The following is a 19,574-nucleotide window of genomic DNA, read 5'->3' as shown; positions in this document are numbered from 1 at the left end:
GAGTGGTGCTAATTCCTAGTAAAGACCTATGTGTCCTGGAAATCATTAGAAACATCTATTTGTCATACTTCAAAAGCTATAAAAATGTTTTACAGAGGACTCAGGGCTCCTGGGAAAAGTGGTTGATAACAGAGCTGAGGAGTGGAAATACAAGCTGGGCCTGAAACATCTTGCAGTGCCAGAAAATAAAGAGGTACTCAGAATAGGATGGAGTATGCAGAAAGAGCCCAGGAGCCAACCAAAAGACAATCCCAATAACCAAAGCTGGGGCAATCTGAACAATACATAATGACAGTGCTGAAGTATAATGCATAAAATGAACTTAATACCCATGAGACTACAGTGGCAGAAATAAGTGAATTAATAAAGGGAAAGCTTTTTCTTACAGAAAAATTTCATTTAATAAATGCAAAAGAAATGAGGGAGATACTATAGACAAAGTAGCCACAATAGCAAATAAGATCCACTGTTGGCTGCTAAAATCAGTGGGCTATAGTTAGAGAGAAACAGAATATTTGCAGAGTGTCAAGGTATCTCCCCAAAGATAATTAACTAATAATAGCTTTACAATGAAGAAACCTGGCAGACACCATTTTAAACAAATAATAAAGGTTCTAACATCCCCAGTGATAATGCATCTTCACAACCCCTCTCCCTGGGTACAGTACCCTAAGCAGAGTGCAATATCACCATTGTGAAGTTCTTGCCATAAATATATGCCTCGATCTAATATGAGAAAACATCAGATAAGCCTAAACTAATAGGTTTTCTACAAAATCATCTGTACTCTCCAAAAAGTAGAAAAAATATGAGAGATAAGGAAAGATGTTTGAACTGTCAGACTGGGGGAGATGAGAAGAATGACGACTAAATGCAACATGGGGTCTTGGAAAAGAAAAATGACATTGGTGGAAAAGCAGGTGAAACTCACATGAGGTTCATCTTTGTTAGTATTATTCTAAGTGTTCTGGCTTTGATTATAAGTTATGGAAAATGTTAAACTTCAGGGAATATGAATGAGAAATAATAAGGGGATTTTCTGACTATTTTTGTAACTTTTCTCATATGAAAACAAAACAAACAATAATATATTTTATAATATAAAATTGCAAAGACATTATGTTTTCCCTTCTACTTGAAAAAGCTAACATTAAGGAACAGACCTAACCCTTAAAATATTTATTTTTAAAGAAAGATTTAATATTACTAAACAAAGAAATGTCCCTTTTAATAACATATTTAACAACATGAAATCAAGTATTTATAATAAAAATAAAGTAAGACTATTGACTAATACAGAAAACTGAAATGTTGCCTATAACCTTAGGGAATGTGAGTGACCTTCTGAGCCTGAGAAGAAAACCTAGGTGCATGTTTCTACAGACTTACATCTTCACTATCTGTGAATTCATAGCAGCTAATCTAAGAAACTAGCACAACAACAAAAAAGCTAAGCACTTTATTTTTAAAATATATTTTTTTATTGATTTCAGAGAGGAAGCTAAACTGCTGGTGGGTGGATAGAACTCATGAAATGATTGGAAAAGCTGTGCGTCCTCAGTCTTCTGCACACACCTGCCAAATACACCTCCACTGTGGGTCCAGCCAGCTTCTTTTAATGTTCTCTGATGAAAGCTACTACTAAAAATTAAAACCCAAATGCATTTACTGAGATTGGTAAAATGTAGGAAAAGGAATCTGGTATAATTAGGAGTACCCATTCTGGCTAGGTCCATTATTTATTACACTGAGACATTAAAAACTAAAGACACACAATAGCCATGGTAAACATTTCTACTTTCATGTACAATATATATTTCTGGAAGTTTCTCTCTCACCTGGGACACATCTGCTGCTTTCACCAGGTGCTCTGTTTGCTGTGTTTATACAGAGCCAGAGTTCCTTCAGAAGTAGTTTTACTTTTCCTGGGAAAGAGAATACAGTATTAAAGACATGTTACATGGCTCAATGTATGCACGGCCGAAAGATAGTCCTGTGAAATCAGGACTTATTAGGAACACAAAAACAAAGTAACTTAAACATCTTCCCCAAATTCAATTACTGCACATAATTCAGTTAGCTACTGACAGAAAGATCTGCAATGCTCTAGACCAAGCATGTCAAACTCAAAGGCTAACACAGGCCAAATAAACAAGGTTTAAGTTTAGGTGGGCCACAAAAAAAAAAAAAAAAAGCTTCAATTTTTCATAGAAAGGTAGGCTAATTTTGGTAGAAACATGCTGAATACAAAGGGCTGAAATAAATGAGTGATCATTAACATAAAAGAACATTTTAATAAATATTAATATTTTTTCTTAAATATTAACTTACCAGACACTGAATAACTGCACAAATTAATAAGCATAACGCAAATCAACCTATTTTTCTTACTCTCCGAAAGTGAAATATTTCCTGTTGCACACACCAAACAAGTCAGTCCAAGACTAATGACGTGGCAATTGGCTTGTAAAATATTCTCTGCTAGTATTAGTAGAGAGAAATGATGCGCCGGCACATAAGATGCTTAAGGGAAATAAATGCCACACGATTATAGTAATCAGTCATTAGCGAACATTGTAGTTCGTTATTAATAAGTACGTATAACAGATATTGTAAAAATTAAGTTATGAAAAGTTTATTAAAACGTTTCTTGTATACCATTATATTGACTGGGCCGCAAAAATATTTGTTGTCGGCAGCGAGTTTGACATGCTTGTTCTAGACAAATATTGATGGCTGAATACAGGGTTTTGTTTGCGGGAAATGGGATTATGTGAGTCAACAGACCAAATCTATCTGTTGTTAATGGCTTTTATTACCTTTATGTATACGTGAAACAAATAAATCTCTGGCCTGTAAGTTTTCTACAGAGAGTGATATGGGATCGGGAAGGAAGTGGATGTAATGGCCAATATAAGAGATTTGGGCTCCATGTATTCTAGAAAGAACAGAAGAGCAGTATCTCTTCAGATAATGAGGTTAATAGAAAACCCTCAGAGTTGACCAGACTGTAATTAACCTGGGGGCTTCATGGATCATAGAAAAGCCATTAGTAGTCTTAATGGAAAATGAGGGAGACAAAAAGATGTGTGTGTAAACAGATAAACAGAGAGAGATAATCACACAGAGAAGCATTTGCTTTTATGAGCAAAGCAAAAACTTTGGAATTTTTTTATAAGTTTTTAAAAGGGTCTGCCTGGATTCCTAAAATAATTAAGAACCACTGGTTCAAGTTGAAAGGCCAATAGTAATTGTAACTAAGACAGGCCCAATACAATTCATGTAACATTAAGAATATTAATTATGGTTTTAAAGTGAGTTTAACATTAATGAATACACAAATTCCAAAAAAAATTAAAAGGAAAAAATATTCATAAAAGTACTGATAATTTGTAATTAAGTCTGCATAAAAAGACAGCTCACACAAATTAAAATTCAACTAAAAATAAGCTGTATTTCATTTTAGGCCACCTCAAAGTTCTATTACAGTTTCCTTGAACTTAAGTTCTTAAGTTAACCTGAAGCACTTATTAAAAATACTGAAATCTTTAATCCAGTCTAGACCAACCTTTCAAATCTAAATATCTCCAAGAAATCACAAATTTTGAATAGGTCAGCCCTAAGGAAGCCGGCAAACTGCATCACACCAAATAATGAGGTTCAGACAGAGGGACCGGGACAGAGTTGGACATTTCCAACTTCCCCTGAGCCAGTCAACTCTGACAGTAACCATGTGTGAGGCACATCCATTTTTGAGTTCCGAATTCTATGATCAAGCAGCTTATCTATGTTGTTATTTAACCTACCCCAAAGCCTGCTTCCAAACAATGTAATCCCCTTTGCTTAAATGACCTGACCAGGATCCCTGCTTATTAGGTATACCCAAAGCAGCAAACAGGGAACCTTAAAAAAAAAGAAAAAAAGTTACTTTTCTTTTCTTACGGAGTCTATTAACCAGAGCTATAGCTATCCTAATTGAGCATTTTTTCATTACTTCTAACCTACAAATAAAAGATCTATCTATTCCAGGCAAGATAAAACAAAACAATCTTCATTGTGGCTTCATTACTTATTTGGGAAAAGAAAACCTCATTAAATTGAACCGCACACCTTAACCCAATCTTTTAAAGCACTTCCTTTATCAAAATCTAAGGCATCTGTCAGTATTTCCGGACTTTTCTATTCCACTGACATGTCAGTTTCCACATGAATACCACACTTTTTAATCATAATATTTTTATAATTGTTTTAGTATCTGATCAGATTTTTCCTTTTCAAAAATTTTATTATTCTGAACATCTACTCTTCCAGATAAAGCTTCACCATCTGCTTTTCCCCCACATAAAACTTCAATGGTATTCTAAGTGAGACCATCCTATATAATAAAGAGCTAATATGCTAATTAGACCAGATGGCAGAACAACCTTCTGAATGACCAGTGGGCGGGGCAGGGCCGCAAGGCAGCCAGGGCCTCAAGGCAGCCGGGGCTGCAAAGGCCTACTCTTGCACAAATTTTGTGCATCAGGCCTCTAGTATGTTTACAAATGCATTTGAGGAAAATTCACATCCTTATCCTTTAAGTCTTTCAATCCAGGAACATGATGTTTATTTATGCATTTGGGTCTTCTTTAATGCTCTTCAGGAGTGTTTCATAGTTTTCCTCACAGAGGCATAGCACACTGCTTTTAGGTCTTTTCCTAAACATCTGATGGTTCTGCTGCCATCTGAGAATGGGTTGTTCTTATTCCATTCCTGTTCTAATAGGTTCATAACGATATGTCGCGTGTTCAATGTTTGTATCACCACTTTTCCAAGCTCCTGCACTTGTATTTCCCAGCTGAGACTTTTTGATTTTTTCAGTCTTAACTTTGAAATTCTGACAATTTCGACCTCTTTCTTAGTATTTACAGCTCCTAGTCTTTTGTGTTTTCTCTGCGGCACTGCCTGAAGCCTCCCATGTTCACAAATCAGAGGTAACAAGAAGCAGCCTTGCTCTGTTCCTGACAGTAATGGCTCTTATGTTTCACCTTTCTCAAGTGCAAATGTTTTTTTTTTCCTATTATTACCTACCAATTTTTTTATGAGGAATGCATGCTGAATTGAGGTCATGTCATTTTTCTCTTAACCAATTGTTGCAGTATTTCTCAAAGAAATCCTTAAGTCATAATTTGTCTATATCCTCAGTTACTAGATTTGAGTTCTTAAAATTTTACTTATACTCCTAAGTTACAGCTCTCTCGAGGATGCATGTACATGTTATTCTTAACTGGCTCTGGTACTAATGTAAGAGAATACTAATGTTAAGAGAATGAGACAGAAAGCACTGACTATTTTTCTAAATTCTAAAACAAATAAAATGATGAAGACATTAGTTTTCACTGAAGGCTTTACCTCTAAAGCCACCTGGTCTTCTATGGTGTTAGAGCTTTAACTAATTTTTTTTTTAATTTCTTCTGGGTTATTTTTCCATTCAGGTTTCAACTACTCTGATAACTTCGGTATGTTTTCCTCGAAAACAGTCCACTTCATTAACATGATCAAATCTGAATATAAACTTGTGATTTAGGATTCTCCAATTATAGTTTTATAGCTTTCGCAGTCCTGATGTTATTGGATGTTTGTTCCTTGCTTTCTTGATCAGACTTGCAAAGCTACTATCCATTTCACCAGCATTACAAAGATCCACCAATTGCTTTGAATGGTTTCAAAGTGTTTAGTTCCTATTTCATTAACTTATGTTTTCATCTGCATCAACTGTTTCCTTCTATTTTCCTGAGATGTCTGCTGTATTTTCCTATCTTAGTCACTCATTTTCTGTTATTCTTGCTTTCTAAAATAATCACTGGAGACCACAAATAATTCCTTTGAATACCATTTGGCAAAATCTCAAAAATTTAGTAAATACTGCCCTACTGTTGTTTCCAAAAGTTGAGTATTTTCATTTTTATCTTCTGTTATGAAAGATTTATGTGCTTTCAGTTACCAGATAGATTTTGAAAGGCTTTTAGGGGGCATGTAAGAGATAGTTTTACTAGTATCTTATTAAACAACAATATTTTAATATCTCATATTAGATATTATTAAATAGTGAGCTTTAAATTATTTAAAAATACTTTAAAATCTAGGATTTTAAGTCATATCATCTATAACTCATCAATCTTGCAATTACGATTTAAATTATATCTCCTATTTTGTCTGCTTTTCTATTTCTGAGAAACATATTAAAGTCTCCCACAAAAGCAGACTTGGCTACTGCCCTTAGAATTTCCAAGCATTTTATTTGACACTAGAGGCCCGGTGCACGAAATCTGTGCAAGAGTAGGCCTTCCTTCCCCCGGCTGCAGGCACCAGCTTCTCTCTGGCAACCGGGACCCGGGCTTCCCTCCCTCTGGCTGCCAGCAGGCATCCGGGACCTGGGCTTCCCTGCAGCCCCTGGCAGGCACCTGGGACTCGGGCTTCCCTTGCAGCCCCGGCTTTATCCAGAAGGACATCTAGTCTAATTAGCATATTATGCTTTTATTATCCTAACATATAAAAACCCAGGGTCCGTAACGTCCAAAACAACCGAAGGCTCGACCGACCAGAAGTCAGTCCTGAAGTCAGTGCTGGGTTGCCGTGATGACCCAGCACTGACTGCTGAGGGGGCTGTGGATCAGGCCCAGAGAGAGACCTGGAGAGAGAAGCAGGGTCTGATCCGTAGCTTACATAGCAGCTGTTGATCAGCCCTTGCCCTCTCTTTCTCTCCAGACCTGGCCAGCAGCCACGCCTCTCTCTCTCTGGGCATCCAAGGGGGCTGCTGATCAGCCCCGCCTCTCTGATCAGGCCTGGAGATAGGCACGGAGATGCTGACTGGCATAGAAACTGACCAATCAGAACCAAATCTGGATGAAGTGTGAGGAGCCAATGACTGCCTAAGAGGTGAAGCTTTTGACACTTACTGGCATAGAAAGTGACCAATCAGAACCTAATATGGGTGAACTACGAAGGCAGAACCTTCAATTTTTAATGACCAGTTTGGCAGTATAGTGCATATGGCTGGCTGGCTATCAGTCCAGATATAGGGAGGATGTATTTTTGTCTGCCAAGAGCATCTCCTCTTGGTGAAAAAGGCTTCCTTACCCTCCCCCCGATTTAAGCAATCCTATCCTATATAATCTATCTTTACTAATAAAAGGATAATATGCTAATTAGACCGGGTCAACCGGCCATCTTCTAGATGTCCGACTTCCTTCCAAACAAAGTCATGGTGGTGGGGGCCGAGGCAGAGGCAGTTAGGGGCGATCAGGCCGGCAGGGGAGGGCAGTTGGGAGCAAGATCAGGCTGGGTGAGAGGGCCGTAGGGAGCAACCAGGCTGGCAGGGGAGGGCAATTGGGGGCGAGATATCAGGCCAGCAGGGGAGGGCAGTTGGGAGCAAGATCAGGCCAGCAGGGGAGACCAATTGGGGGCAAGATCAGGCCAGCAGGGGAGGGCAGTTAGGGATGATCAGGCAGGCAGGTAGAGGCAGTTAGGGGCAATCAGGCAGGCAGGCAGGTGAGCGGTTAGGAGCCAGCAGTCCCAGACTGCGAAAGGGATGTCTGACTGCCGGTTTAGTCGGACATCCCCCAAAGGGTCCCCAATTGGAGAGGGTGCAGGCTGGGCTGAGGGAACCCCACTCGTGCACGAATTGAATGCACCAGGCCACTAGTTATAATTTCATGCTCTTTAATCCATGACAACAGTCTCTTCTTGGTAAGCTGTACCTTTAATAAATCTAGATATTTCCTTTTAATCCATGTAAATTCATATATAGGCTTGAATTATTTTTTGCCTTACATTATAGCTTTCAAGTTAGCATTTCTTTGGAATTTTTCTATCCATCTCTATATATTAATCTTTCTACTTCATTTGATTTAAAATGTATTCCCTATAAATGTATTAGAGATGAAGATCATACACAAAAGTCATGTTCAACACTTAGGAGGCCTTTCTAATATAAATATCCAATCTGTGCTCAGCTCTGCATTTCTTAATCACCTTTTTTCCCTTGGCTCTGTTCTCTCTGAAGAAGTCCTAATAGACGACTACTATGCTATCTGGCTTTATCCTCCAGATTCTTGTATTTTCCCTAATACTTTTTATTTCCTTGTTCTTTTGTACCATGTTCTCAGAGACACCCAGACTAAGTCTCAGAGACACCTATCCTGTATTTGTCTATTCAACAACTCAGCCTTTCTCGTGGGTATAATCCTACAATCACATTATTAATGTTCCAGAACCCCAACTCCAATTTCATAGCAACAGCCTATGTATATGTTCTTGGACTTTCTCTAGGAATACAATTCAATTTTTAACATTTTATGTGGCTTATAATTTCATACTGTTTCCTCAGGAACTAGCTCTTCTTCTTGAGTTTTGGTGCCTTTCTTTCTTGCCCCTGCTTTTTTTCTGTTTTGGGTGAAGGTTTTGGCATAACATCTTTGATAACCAGAGTATGTTTCCTCAGCCTACATTTTTAGTACTATACTCACAATAAATGGAGATTTATTTCATAAGCCTATACGATCGCTCCTTCAGAGGGGGGGGGGGGGGGGGGGGGAGTGAACGCAGTTGTGTGGAATTACATGGAATATAGAAATATCTCATTTTTGGGGACTAGGAACAGCCATAATCACCCAATCTTCGCACCTATGGCATAACTAACACTTTAGACAACTGAACTTTGGGCCATAGCCTCTGTACAAACATCAGAAACTATTTCTGAACCCAGAAGATTGCACTGAACATTTTTCATCTCTTAATCAATCATCTGGCAAAATGCTGTTGTCCTGCTCTTTCTCCCTTCCACCTTTGCTTTGAGGAAACTCAGCTTCTTCCATAAAAGCTTGCTTTTTGCGGGCTGCTATTTTCTCTGTAATTTGGGGCTTCATCGCCAATTGAACCAACTACTTTTTTCCTTATTTATTTCTTTCACTGGTGCTAAAGTTTTTAACTATAAAGAAGGGCTATATTTTATTTTCTGCCATTTTTACTGAAATTTGAAAGCTAAAAGGGAAAAAAGGCAAATGTGGCACTCAGGCAGCATTTATTATAAGTGAAATCAACACCCTTTCTGCTTAACTTATAAATCATTTTCAGAGAAATCAAGGATCTACATATATAAAAGCCTTAGTGACCGTTACGACCAGTCAACCAGTCAGTGCTTTGAACATGCACTGACCATCAGGGGGCAGATGCTCAACGCAGGAGCTGATCCCTGGTGGTCAGTGTGCTCCAACAGCCAACCTCCCGCGCCAGCCAGCCTCCCACGCCAGCCAACCTCCCACCGTCCTTCCCCCCGGCCAGCCCCGATCAGCCCTGGGCCAGGCCAAGGGACCCCACCCATGTATGAATTTGTGCACCTAGTTAATAAAGAAAAGCATTAAAGATCATTTAAGAATTATAAATTAAACCCATCAAGGTCCACAGCTTAATATTTAGCAGATTCCTAAAGACTTAATGTACAAAAAAAAACAATATCCCTACCCTTATAGTAAGGGAAGGTAAAAACAAAACAAAACAAAACAATTTTACTTGAGATAGTAGCAATTTCTTTAAGGAAAATAAAAGAATGTAGGGACAGAGAGCAACTATAGAAAGGGAGTGGGAGAGTTCGGTTCAAATAGTAAGGCCCAAGAATAGCCGAATCCTAAAGCAAATCTATCAGTCAAAAAGAGATCACATTACATTTTACAGTCCACTGTTACTTGGGAAAGCCAAGTGTTGTCCAACCTTCTATTTCTCTCAGCAACAGCTATTGCTAAGAGTTTCACTCTCCACAGATAAGACCGGGAAGAACAGTGTAAAGCACACAAATTATATATCAGTGACAGTGATAAATCAATGAGCAGGCAGCTAAAAGGTGTGACTTGCTAACGCCTTAAACCACACACATACACACACACACACATACACAAAAAGATCTCATGCTCTGAATATTAAAAAAAAAAAAATTTTTTTAAGAGAAAAAAGGTAAAGGAGACTTCTAAAGAGACACACTACATTGTACAAAACATCATAAGTGCTTTTAATAATATCCATTTGGAAAAAAAAACACATTACATGAAAACACCATTATTTACACTTTAAATTTATCCCTATCCAAAAAGTGAGAAATGGCAGAGCAGAAACTCGTAACTTCCAATTTAGAAATCAAGAATGAAAACACAAAGAAGGAAAGTAAATGGTCCCACAATGAATAAACAGAAATATTAAAGTGAAAGCCCAAATTTCTCCATTTCCAGGGTCATGCCTCCACATCTACAAGATTATTCAGGGGTAAAAGGTACACATGCATGTCTGTCATTTCCCTGTGACTTTTGTGACTGCCACTTTACTTTTCCTGGTAACTTCTGGCCTTCCATAAAGTCTTATCTTCCAAAATCACTTATAGGACTTTGATTCAAGTTCCTGCCTGACATTAACAATCTATATAAGAAAAGCCTAAGCGACCTGTATGGTGGAACAACCAGAACAACTGGTAGCTATGATGTGCACTGACTACCAGGGGGCAGATGCTCAACACAGGAGCTGCCCCCTAGTGGTCAGTGCACTCCCACAGAGGGAGCGCCACTTAGCCAGAAGCTAGGCTCATGGCTGGGAAGTGCAGAGGTGGTGGCGGGAGCCTCTCCCACCTCCGCAGCAACACTAAGGAGCAGCAAGCCAAGCAGTAAGGAGCAAGCAGGCGGGCGATAAGGAGTGAAGGATCCCAGATTGCGAGAGGGATGTCCAGGGGGCAGGGGTGGAGGGGGTGGGCCTAAGCCAGCAGTTGGACATCCCCCAAGGGGTCCCAGACTGTTAGAGGGTGCAGGCCGGCTGAGGGACCGCCTTCTAGTGCATGTATTTCGTGCACCGGGCCTTTCGTTTTTATATATTTGGCACCTAAGAAATTAACTCAATAAATTGTAAACTAATGAGAAAACTAGACATATTCATTGAAAAGTTGGAAATTACATTTCTAACTAGTTTTCATTTCCTAAACAATACTGCTTTTTTATACTTCCTTTCCATGTGTTATTTTATCACATAGTATAGTGATAACACACAGGGATCTAATGAAGACATGAAATAGGATACGGCTTCTTCTTCCATTGAAACATCTACTAAGCCCTGCAACTTGCACAATTATAGGTAAGAGCTGCCTCCCAAAACACTAAATGTAATGCACTGAAATAAAAACAGAACTTGGAATATACTCACTTCTATTTATGCTTCCGGAAGTATCACTTGAAATTTGTGTTCCAACGTTTCTCAACTCTAAAAATAAGGAGGGAAAAACAGTTAAAAGAAGAATTTTGTGTACCCAACATAATTTTTATGTAAGCCATTAACTAAATACTCACCCTTTTCAGCTTTCTGTTTAGAAAATTCATCAAGCCTTTCCTGTGGAAACAAAACACTAACAGTGTTTGAATGTACAGGAGTGCAGCCACTCTAGAAAGGGGCAGCCTGACAGTACCGCTGGCTGTTTCCACCAGGGGCCTCATTCCTGACTCCTGCATGAGCAGGAGCATTTTTGCAAGGACACTAAGGAGCCCTGAAGCCAGAACGTTAATGTGTGTGTGCTGTTATCTTTTACCTGTGTCTTCTTAAATTCCTTTTCAAGTATTTTCTTTTCATTCCTTAGTTGCTTGAAGTCCTGAGTTTGCTTGACAGCAGCCTCTTTATTTAAAGAGTGCAAGGAAATAAGAAACATAATTTACAAACTTTACAAGTACCATTAATAAAATATTCAAAATCTAAACTACTGAGGTTTTTTCATTTCTTAAACTTTGAAAAAAAATTGTGTAAAAGATTCCTATGCCTTCAGCATTTTATCTATCAGGGATGAATGGAGAAAAACTTTTAGCTTAAAAAATTATTTCTATCGCCTACAAAACCATAGAACTGGCACAGGCCCTTAGGAACCTTTACAATCCCAGGACAAGCCAACCCAAACCATCTAGATAGGAAAGTTTCCAACACACGTAACCTTTAAAGAGAAGGAGGCCATGGCCCCTCCTTGTTTTTCGTCAGCAACATTCAAGGTTTATAGATTATAGAACTGTGGTTTTATCTTAGAATAAAGTTAATATCATTCTCTTTATTTGGGGGAAGGGTCAATCTTCTCTATGCTCACTATATTGTTACTCCTTTCTGGAATTTCCTTCAATAAGCTAATATCATAACTGCTAATACCTTTACTATGATCTACAGTTGACCCTTGAACAAACCTGGGGTTAGGGGCGCCAACCACAAAGTGTTTGAAAATCCACATATAACTTTAGAATTCCCAAAAAAGTTACTACTAATAGGCTATTGTTGATCAGGGGCATTAACAATATCATGAAGTCACTTAACACACATTTTGGATGTTATGTGTAACAGATACTGTATTCTTACAATAAAGTAAGCTAGAGAAAAGAAAATGTTATTAAGAAAATCATATAAAAAAGAAAATACAATTTATAGTATTTATTGAAAAAAAAAATCCATGTGTAAATAGACCCACACAGTTAAAACTTGAGTTGTTCAAGGATCAACTGTACTGTTAAGGCATATAGCTGTTCTCTGAATCTTCAGCCAATTATTCATTTCTGTTTTTGGTTCTGAAGCACTGTATCATCCAAGCATACTTTAGGAATCTGAATAGTACTAAATATGTTCATTCACAATTGCTATGAAAAGTAAAATGCCATAAAACACCAGAATAATAATGCTGTCCCGATTCCTTTTAATAAGCCTAAGTATTTCTTTACCGGATTATTATGCTCTATCATTTACCGGGGGGAAAAAAATTTGTCACAGGGAAAACAAAGGTTACACTTTTGCTTCAAAGGAATTGTTCTAAAAGCTGCATATATTCTTACAGGCATTTCAGGTCCCTTTGAAAGCATTTCCTTCAACAGATACACAGTGCTGTTGTACATATTGCCATATTATTGATGTCTGTGCAACAACCAAATCAAGGAAAAAACTGTTACTAAAATATTTAATAGTTACGGTCTAAAAAACTCAGGCTCAATCTAGGTAAACTGATGAATAGAAACATTTTCCTTTATCTGTATGTCCTGATCCAACTAAATTTAAATCCTTGCTTCACTCTCTAAGTCAGTGGTTCTCAACTTCCTAATGCCGTGACCCTTTAATAAAGTTCCTCATGTTGTGGTGACCCCCAACCATAAAATTAGTTTCGTTGCTACTTCATAACTGTAATTTTGCTACTGTTATGAATCGTAATGTAAATATCTGATATGCAGGATATATTTTCATTGTTACAAATTGAACATAATTAAAGCATAGTGATTAATCACAAAAACAATATGTAATTATGTATGTTTTCCGATGGTCTTAGGTGACTCCTGTGAAAGGGTCGTTCGACCCCCAAAGGGGTCGCAACCCACAGGTTGAAAACCGCTGCTCTAAGTGAAAAATTCACCATTCTCTGAAGCAGAGCACTGCAAGTATGATGAAATATCAAAGGGCAGGGTCAGTAAGCACAGCAGGAATGAGAAAAACATGTACCAGGGATGGGTCTGGCAGAGTCCTGCTATTCTTTACTGAATGTTATTTCCACATCCCAACCACTCAATAAAGGGAGAAGAAAACAGAAGGAAAGATCTTGCATTCAATTCCTGAAAGGGTTAATAGCTGCTCCATAAGGACTGACCAGATCCTCCTAGTGGCCCCTCTATACTCTGCCTACCCAGTGTGGACTAGAAGCCCCTAAGCAGACAATGGGGTGTGGGGAGGATCAAGGACAAAGTGACAATCCCCAAAGTAGGGAATTTCACGGAAATCCCTCCATGGGCATAGTCATAACTATCTAAATGCATCAAGTTTCTTGGTACTAAAAGTAGTAACTTTCTCTATTAACCATTGATTTCATTAGAAAAAAAAAATGAGAAAGCTCTGAGATTCAACTTTCAAAATTAAATCCTTTTATTAATTGTTTTTTTACAGAAAAAGTATAGGCTGCTACTACTTTCAATGGAACAACATTTTAAGGATTTGTCACATTCATTTTCATGCTACTATCTAGTAAATGAAAGGAATATAGCATCCAGATTCTTCCTAATGGTATCCTTAAAGCAACTACCCAGGGATATGCCATCAAAACCACGACTACTCAACTACTTAATCCAGTACTCCAACATCTTATAGTTACCAGTAAGTAGCTAGATAACAATAGTGTCAATACCTTCCAGCTTCTTCACCTTGGCTTCCAGTTTCTTCTTCCTAAAAATAAAAATTTTACATGTTAAAATGGTAAAAAAAATTTACATTAGTTTGTGGTACATTTATTTTTAATTACTGATGTTTATATAACAAAGTAAATGTCAGTCACAATGAGCATCACACATCAACCATTAAAATTACCAGCAATTGTTCCAACGGTAGAACAAGAAAAATATTATGCCATTTAGTATGTAATAGTTGTAAAATGAACTAAAGAAAAGTGTACTTCTCTCTCTGAACTGCAGTGGCTTCAACTAAGAATCAAGCTGATAGTCTGGATGGTCTCCTAGATTCAGTGCAGCCTCTAACTAGGCAATGCTACTTTCAAGAGCACGGATGGCGGGAGTACTCACAACACCACTATTAAGAGAGGCTGTGGCTGGAGATGTGCACCTGTTTTTGGATGGATTTGAGTCAGAGAAGAGAGGTACTCTCTGAGTTTCTGCTACATCAATTAAACTACTATTTGTGTAGTTTACAAGTTTGTTGAATAATGTGAATATAGGATTAAAATTTCAAAATAATCAACTGGATGCTTCTCAACAGCCCTTTTTATGAATGGCAACAAAGACATCCATTCTGTATGGTAGCTGTTAAAAGTACTGATACAAAGAAAGGAGTAAATAGTATTTTCACACAGCACAGAGATACACAAGCATGCATGCAATATAAATATTACCAGGTTTACAGAGTTTTCTCTTTGCATAATCCTTTGACTTGTGATGGTTTATTTAACCCTCCTTATAACCTTTCAAGGTAGTTATAATTTCCACTTTACAGATGTGGACACCAAGGTTGAAAGACATTCAAGATTGCAGTTAATTACGGCCAACAAACCCAAAGACAGAGAAAAGAGAAACACTACTGATTTAAGAATTTTTTAAGATGAAAACCCTATTTCCAAAGTAATTTTAAAATTACTTACTGAGCATCAGTTTTCAAGCATTCTTCTTTTATACGAGCATATTCCTGATGAGTTTCCTGATATAACTTTAGAGAACTCTTAAAAAATAGATAGATACTATCAATCTGAAAGTCATGACCATCAGTAATAACTTACTTTGACCTAGAAAAGCTAAATTATTATCATTTACCAGTATGAAATTAACTGAACAGATATGTTAGGCAGGAAACCAAAGTACAATTCATTGAACAATGTAAAGGCTATGACTGGATCCTTATTAAACACTAGTGGGCAGGTGCACGGATTCGTGTACACTGAAAGGAAATTAATTAGAGGAAAGATTCGTGCGGTAACTACAATACCGCAAAAAATTACATCAATATGCAAGCATATAGGCCTAACCAATGGACACGGACAACGGGGGGGGGGGGGGGGGGGCAATGTGGGTATAAGGTCACATATGTAATATCTTAATCAATAAAAAAATATATTAAAAAATTTACATCAAAATAGTATATATAGTATACTATTATAAAATTAAAACACGCATGCAATTGGCACCAGCGAGAGCTTTGTATGTATCATGCATGGGCGAGTCAACGTTCATTTTTAAATTGCCAGTGAGCATCATATATACTGGCTGGCTGAATTGTCGATGAATAAACCACAATGTGGTTTATGGTGAATGTCAACAAAAACAATCAAATTCACAATCGACAATAACAGATTGAAACACATGCATGTAATTGGCATCAGCGAGAGCTTTATGTATAGCGTGCATGCGTGAGTCAACAATTATTTTTTTAATTGCCAGTGTGCATCATATGTACCAACCAGTCGGTCAGTCGTCTGTCGGTTGTACATGCGGTACGTCACTTAGCTTTTTATATTACAATAATATGATTAATAGTCCAATCAAAGCTATAAAGTGAAAATGAATTAATTTTAAGTCCAAATCTTCATAATATGGAATTGCTAATATTTTTGTCTCAAACAATTAAAATTCAACAAAACCTAAAGAAATTTAAGAGCTTAATATAAGCTATTGTTACCAGTATGCAAAAATATAAAACAAGTCATTATACTTAACAGTAACTGGAGAAAATGTGTTAACATCAATCAATACATATACCCTAAAGGTTACTATATGCCAGCCGACCAGGAGGAGAAACCACGGGAGGTTAGCTGTGGGAGCAGACTGATCACCAGGGGGCAGCTCCTGTTGAGTGTCTGCCCCCCGGTGGTCAGTGCGCATCAAAGTGACCAGTCAACCGGTTGTTCGGTTGACTGGTCATACAGTCGCTTAGGCTTTTATATTTATATAGATCAGAGGTAGACAAAATTCAACGTCTTGGTTGTTTTTCTTTAACTTTTATTGAATAGTAAAATATGTAAAATAGAATTTCTCCAGAAATAGGAAAATCAATCACTGTTAAAGTATGTACAACCTCAGATAGGTGCATGGCATTATTAAGATGCCACAATTTGAAGACTGAACAGCACAATAATACTGAGAAGAGCTTAAAGAACAGGTAAAGAAGCCAAGAATCATCCCAGATTGGCCATAATTTGTCTTATACAAATCATCTCACTTTATTGGCTTCAGATATTTCTTATCTGAAAAGCCAGGAATTCTCTGCTAAGACTCCTATAAAGACTAAACCAAAATTTATATAGAAAAACAAGCTTATACTATTTTAAATAAACTGTTTTATTATAATTTGATCTTGAAATAGAGAATATGATTTTGCTACTTTTAGGTTTAAATTTTTGTATGTTATTTTACACTTAAAGCAAAAAAACGAACAAACAATAAAAACAATGTGAAAAGGCAATCAATGCAGGACACATGGGGCCATAAAAAATCACAACTAGAAGAATCCTCTACTACTGAACCTCTCATAAAGCATAAGAAACTAACACAGATTTACAGATCCAATGATCACTGTAAGGATCAAGCCATAAATCAACTAGTTCAATGTTCACTAAGTGTACTAACACACTTAAGAGTCTTGTTTAGTATTGATTTCCTTTGTTAACATAGAAAGTGTCTCAATTATCCCAATTACAGTGAATTAGCAGCTCTTAAGTAATTGAAGATATGGTTTTGGAGGAAAATTATTTTAGGTACCTTTTTCTCTTCTAGCTCAGCTTTTAAAGATCCCAGTTCTTCCTGACATTTCTGCAGAGGAGAAATTTTTTGGAGCATCTGTTCCACTTGATGATGCAGAGTACTATTCTCCCTGAAAATGGACGATGCATTAACATTATACAAAAGAATCTACAGTGAATTATTAAATATATCTATTGGTGACTTTTGATTATTTTCTAAATAGAAACAAAAAGGAATGAAAGAATTTATCTTTTTAAATACATTCTCTATTTATACCAACATGACCCTCACGTTCCTTTTTATTTCTCTGGCATTACAGTCTATTTCTAATAAAAGTATATCAAAAAGCCACTTGAGAAGCAGATACAGCAGATTCTCAATCTGCTGGAGAAAACATTAAAGGGCAATCTGCCAAGTAAGTTGGCTCTTCCAATCTTGAACTCATCACCATTTATTCAAATTAAATGATAGACAATTTTGTGATTCAGTTAACAACCATGTTTTTTTGCCTCCTTCTAAGTGATAAATGTAATCAGTTTAGAATATTGCTAAATTCTGGCATAAGTTTATCTAAAATTGTTTCAAATATACAAAATAACCACATTAAATAGTCCAATTCACATAGACAACAACAATTATATGGCAATAAGCTTCATCTCAATAGTCATTAAAAGTTATTGAAAAGTCAAACTAGGCCATAATTTAATACCTTAATAAGAAATTCATTTGTGAAACATGAATCTTCTTTTATTATGAGTATCAAAGCAACATTCTAAATAATGGGTTAAACATAAGTGGCTCTTTTTTCAAATCCATCCATTTAAAAATCTAGACTGAGAAATGTTCCCCCAAATCAAATATGAAAACAGACAGCTTACCTTCTGGCAAACTGCAACTGTAAAACTTGTTAAAGAAAACTCTGAGAATTTTATCTACTGATATTTGTCTGAAGACAAAACTCACTTAAAAATAACACTGCAATGTATATATAGGTAAGATCATAATTCCTAGAAAACAATATTCAAAGTTCCATATATAACATACATATAACATAGTGAAAAGATTTTTACTGAGTTATTCCTATTTATAACATGTACTAAAAGCAAAAATATCCACTTCTCTAAATTAAAAAGGCATCCGATTAAATGATCAATATTAAATTCCAAGAATAAAGACAATATGAAACCAATGGATAATCCCTCGAATCCTATATATACATCAGAACAACCTAATAACTTGTCTTCCACTTCTCAAATGACCTACAGCAGTGGTTCTCAACCTTCCTAATGCCGCGACCCTTTAATACAGTTCCTCATGGTGTGGTGACCCCCAATTTCATTGTTACAAATTGAACATAATTAAAGCATAGTAATTAATCACAAAAACAATATGTAATTATATATGTGTTTTCCGATGGTCTTAGGCAACCCCTGTAAAAGGGTCGTTCGACCCCTAAAGGGGTCGTGACCCACAGGTTGAGAACCGCTGATCTAGAGAATAATTTAATAATTCTATCCAATAAGAATATGTTCTTATTAAAACTATACATAACTATATTCAATGAGTAATGAGGAAAGACAGGGAGAACATAAAATCTAGTTATTCACTCATTTTCACAATTTACACAATTTGATAACTTCATTCCCCATCTCAAGCTGCCAGTAATGTTATAAAGATAGCAAATAATAATTCCTTTAAGTTTTATCTCCTATAAATTCCTAATCATATCACAATATAGCAAATGTTTATTTGTAACTAGTCTGTATCCTCCTCTATTAGAATATAAACTTCTCAAGATTAAGTAATATATTTTATTCAACCTAAATTACTGCAGTCTTTGCAAGAAAAGTTCAAAAAACATATGCTGAAATAAAGTTGCTCTTCCCTTTAGAAAGAGAAACTAATAAACAACAAAATGGTCAGAATTACAAAAAAAAGTTAAAAAGCAAGTTCTATAAGAAAGCCATACAAACCCTGTAACATTGGTACCTCAAGCTATAGAGCAAATTACTAAATACTTGAGGTACAGCAAATACATATTTGGGGCAAAAGCCAAATGTGTTTTTTGAAAAATCTGTATTTAGCCCTGGCCAGTGTGGCTCAGTTGGTTGGAGCATCATCCCAGTAGACCAAAAGGTTGGGGGTTCAATTCCTGGTCAGGGCACATATGTAGGTTGTGGGTTCGAGACAGAAGCAGATTACTATATCACGAATGGAAATTCAATAATAATAGAAAGTTTTATCAATTTTTAATAATCTATTCTAACAACTTTTAGAAAAGGAGTAATTTTCCTGCTTACTTGTGCAATTATCTCTAAAAGGTTA

General features: G+C 36.7%; 1 protein-coding gene across 6 annotated transcripts in view; it reads right to left on the bottom strand.

Annotated features, from left to right (window-relative positions):
* ICE1 (interactor of little elongation complex ELL subunit 1) overlaps positions 1–19,574 on the bottom strand; it is a 56,535-nt gene that overhangs the window by 23,732 nt on the left and 13,229 nt on the right. For 5 of the 6 annotated variants that reach the window (XM_059694667.1, XM_059694661.1, XM_059694662.1 and 2 more), the window contains exons 4-11: positions 18,128–18,146; positions 17,268–17,379; positions 15,158–15,234; positions 14,195–14,232; positions 11,594–11,676; positions 11,358–11,397; positions 11,215–11,271; positions 1,839–1,925 (exon numbers count right to left, since the gene is read on the bottom strand). In XM_059694667.1, coding sequence (XP_059550650.1) covers positions 1,839–1,925; positions 11,215–11,271; positions 11,358–11,397; positions 11,594–11,676; positions 14,195–14,232; positions 15,158–15,234; positions 17,268–17,379; positions 18,128–18,146 — 513 coding nt within the window. The remainder of the gene's footprint in view (positions 1–1,838; positions 1,926–11,214; positions 11,272–11,357; positions 11,398–11,593; positions 11,677–14,194; positions 14,233–15,157; positions 15,235–17,267; positions 17,380–18,127; positions 18,147–19,574) is intronic. The other variant, XM_059694665.1, reaches the window with a different exon arrangement.

Source organism: Myotis daubentonii, chromosome 4 (genome assembly GCF_963259705.1).
Source record: "Myotis daubentonii chromosome 4, mMyoDau2.1, whole genome shotgun sequence".
Classification (NCBI taxonomy): Eukaryota; Metazoa; Chordata; class Mammalia; order Chiroptera; family Vespertilionidae; genus Myotis; species Myotis daubentonii.
Note: the sequence above shows the minus strand (reverse complement) of the source record. Positions and strands in the feature narration are given on the sequence as shown.